This window comes from Microtus ochrogaster, unplaced genomic scaffold, assembly GCF_000317375.1.
Source record: "Microtus ochrogaster isolate Prairie Vole_2 unplaced genomic scaffold, MicOch1.0 UNK172, whole genome shotgun sequence".
In the NCBI taxonomy this organism is placed as follows: domain Eukaryota; kingdom Metazoa; phylum Chordata; class Mammalia; order Rodentia; family Cricetidae; genus Microtus; species Microtus ochrogaster.
The window spans coordinates 98,258-100,142 of record NW_004949270.1 but is presented as its reverse complement, the minus strand read 5'-3'; the positions used below and the strand labels follow the sequence as shown (position 1 = coordinate 100,142).

The 1,885-nt window shown below is 51.6% G+C and overlaps 1 protein-coding gene across 1 annotated transcript in view; it reads left to right on the top strand.

The window, feature by feature from the left end:
* The window catches only part of Has1 (hyaluronan synthase 1), a 10,497-nt gene extending 8,888 nt beyond the window's left edge, over nucleotides 1-1,609 (top strand). Inside the window, exon 5 of the mRNA XM_026778471.1 lies at nucleotides 592-1,609. Coding sequence (XP_026634272.1) covers nucleotides 592-1,267 — 676 coding nt within the window. The 3' untranslated portion in view covers nucleotides 1,268-1,609. The remainder of the gene's footprint in view (nucleotides 1-591) is intronic.
* Nucleotides 1,610-1,885: the final 276 nt, after the last annotated feature.

Below are 1,885 nucleotides of genomic sequence, written 5' to 3'. Positions count from 1 at the left end.
ACACACACCATGCGCACACACACACACACACCATGCACACACACACACCATGCATACACCACACATGCACACACGCATCATTCTGTCCTCTCTGCTTCCTGTCCATGGATGCAATGTGATCAGATGCTTCATATTTCTACTTCCATGCTTTCCCTTCCAGGCCAGACTTTATTTTTGAACTATGAGCCATAATAAAACCCTTCCGTCCTTACCTGTTGTCAGCTGTTTTGACACAATGACAAAAAAAAATACTACAAAAAGACAAAACTTGTGCCAATAGCATTGAAAGTGGGCACTTCAAAATTCTGCTCCCTGGACTGGGGGTAAATTAAGAGCACTGGCTGCTCTTGCTTAGGACCTGGGTTCGATTCCGAGCACCCACATGGCCAATCACAAGCATCTGTAGCTCCAGTTCCAATGGCTATGATGCCCTCTTCTAACCCCTTCAGGCATGAGGAACACATGTAGCACACATATGTACATGCAAGCCAACCATTCATACATATGAAATGATCTTTAAGTTTAAAACTCCTGCCCGGGCCCCAGGGAGAACCACACTGATGCCCGCCCTTGTTTCTCTGCACCTGTCAGGTACACTTCGCGCTCCAGATGCTACTCAGAGACGCCCTCCTCCTTCCTGCGCTGGCTGAGTCAACAGACCCGCTGGTCCAAGTCTTATTTCCGCGAGTGGCTATACAACGCCTTATGGTGGCACCGCCACCATGCGTGGATGACCTATGAAGCAGTGGTCTCCGGCCTCTTCCCTTTCTTCGTGGCTGCCACAGTGCTGCGGCTCTTCTATGCTGGGCGTCCATGGGCCCTGCTCTGGGTGCTGTTGTGCGTACAGGGCGTTGCGCTGGCTAAGGCGGCCTTTGCAGCCTGGCTGCGAGGCTGCCTGCGCATGGTGCTGCTGTCACTCTACGCACCACTCTACATGTGTGGCCTGCTGCCCGCCAAGTTCCTGGCACTGGTCACCATGAATCAGAGTGGCTGGGGCACCTCAGGCAGGAAGAAGCTGGCTGCTAACTATGTCCCGGTGCTACCCCTAGCACTCTGGGCTCTGTTACTGCTTGGAGGCCTGATCCGCAGTGTGGCCCAGGAAGCTCAGGCCGACTGGAGTGGCCCATCCCGGGCAGCCGAGGCCTACCACCTCGCTGCTGGAGCAGGTGCCTATGTGGCCTACTGGGTGGTAATGCTGACTCTCTATTGGGTGGTTGTGCGGAGGCTCTGCAGGCGTCGCAGCGGTGGCTACCATGTTCAGGTGTGAATCTGGTGATGGACATGCTCACAGAGGACTGTGGGGGGAGCAAGAGGAGTCCTGCAGGGTAGCTGCAGGAGCCATGAAGTCCATGGGGACTCCCTGGCCTCAGTTTCCCTTCTTGAAGTGAGAGTGTCATCCAAGATTCTTGGAATGCATTCTTGGAATACATTCAATGAACTGTATTGGACCTCAAGACTTCTGGGTCTCGGGGGAGGGGTAATTTATTGATCAGGGTGTGGGTTTGTAGGACCAGGACCAGAAGGTCCCTGCATTCTTTCTGTTTTTATTTAATGTGTTTGTACTGTGATTAAGATATAATAAATTTTTTATTTATTTTCTTCCAAGAAACTCTTCCCTTGTTTCTTGTCATTGGGAATTAGGGGGGCTCAATAAGGGTTGACGGATGTTTGAACTTCTACAGGGTACTCTCCTTCCTGAGAACCTAGATTCTGATGTCATACAATACAGGTATTGGCGCTGGGGAGATGGCTCAACAGGTCTTCCAAAGGACCTGAGTTCAATTTCCAGCACCCACATGATGGTTCACAACCTCTGTAACTTCAATTCCAGGGGATCTGACAGCTTTTTCTGGCCTCCGTGAGTGTAGTGCACAAGCACACATGC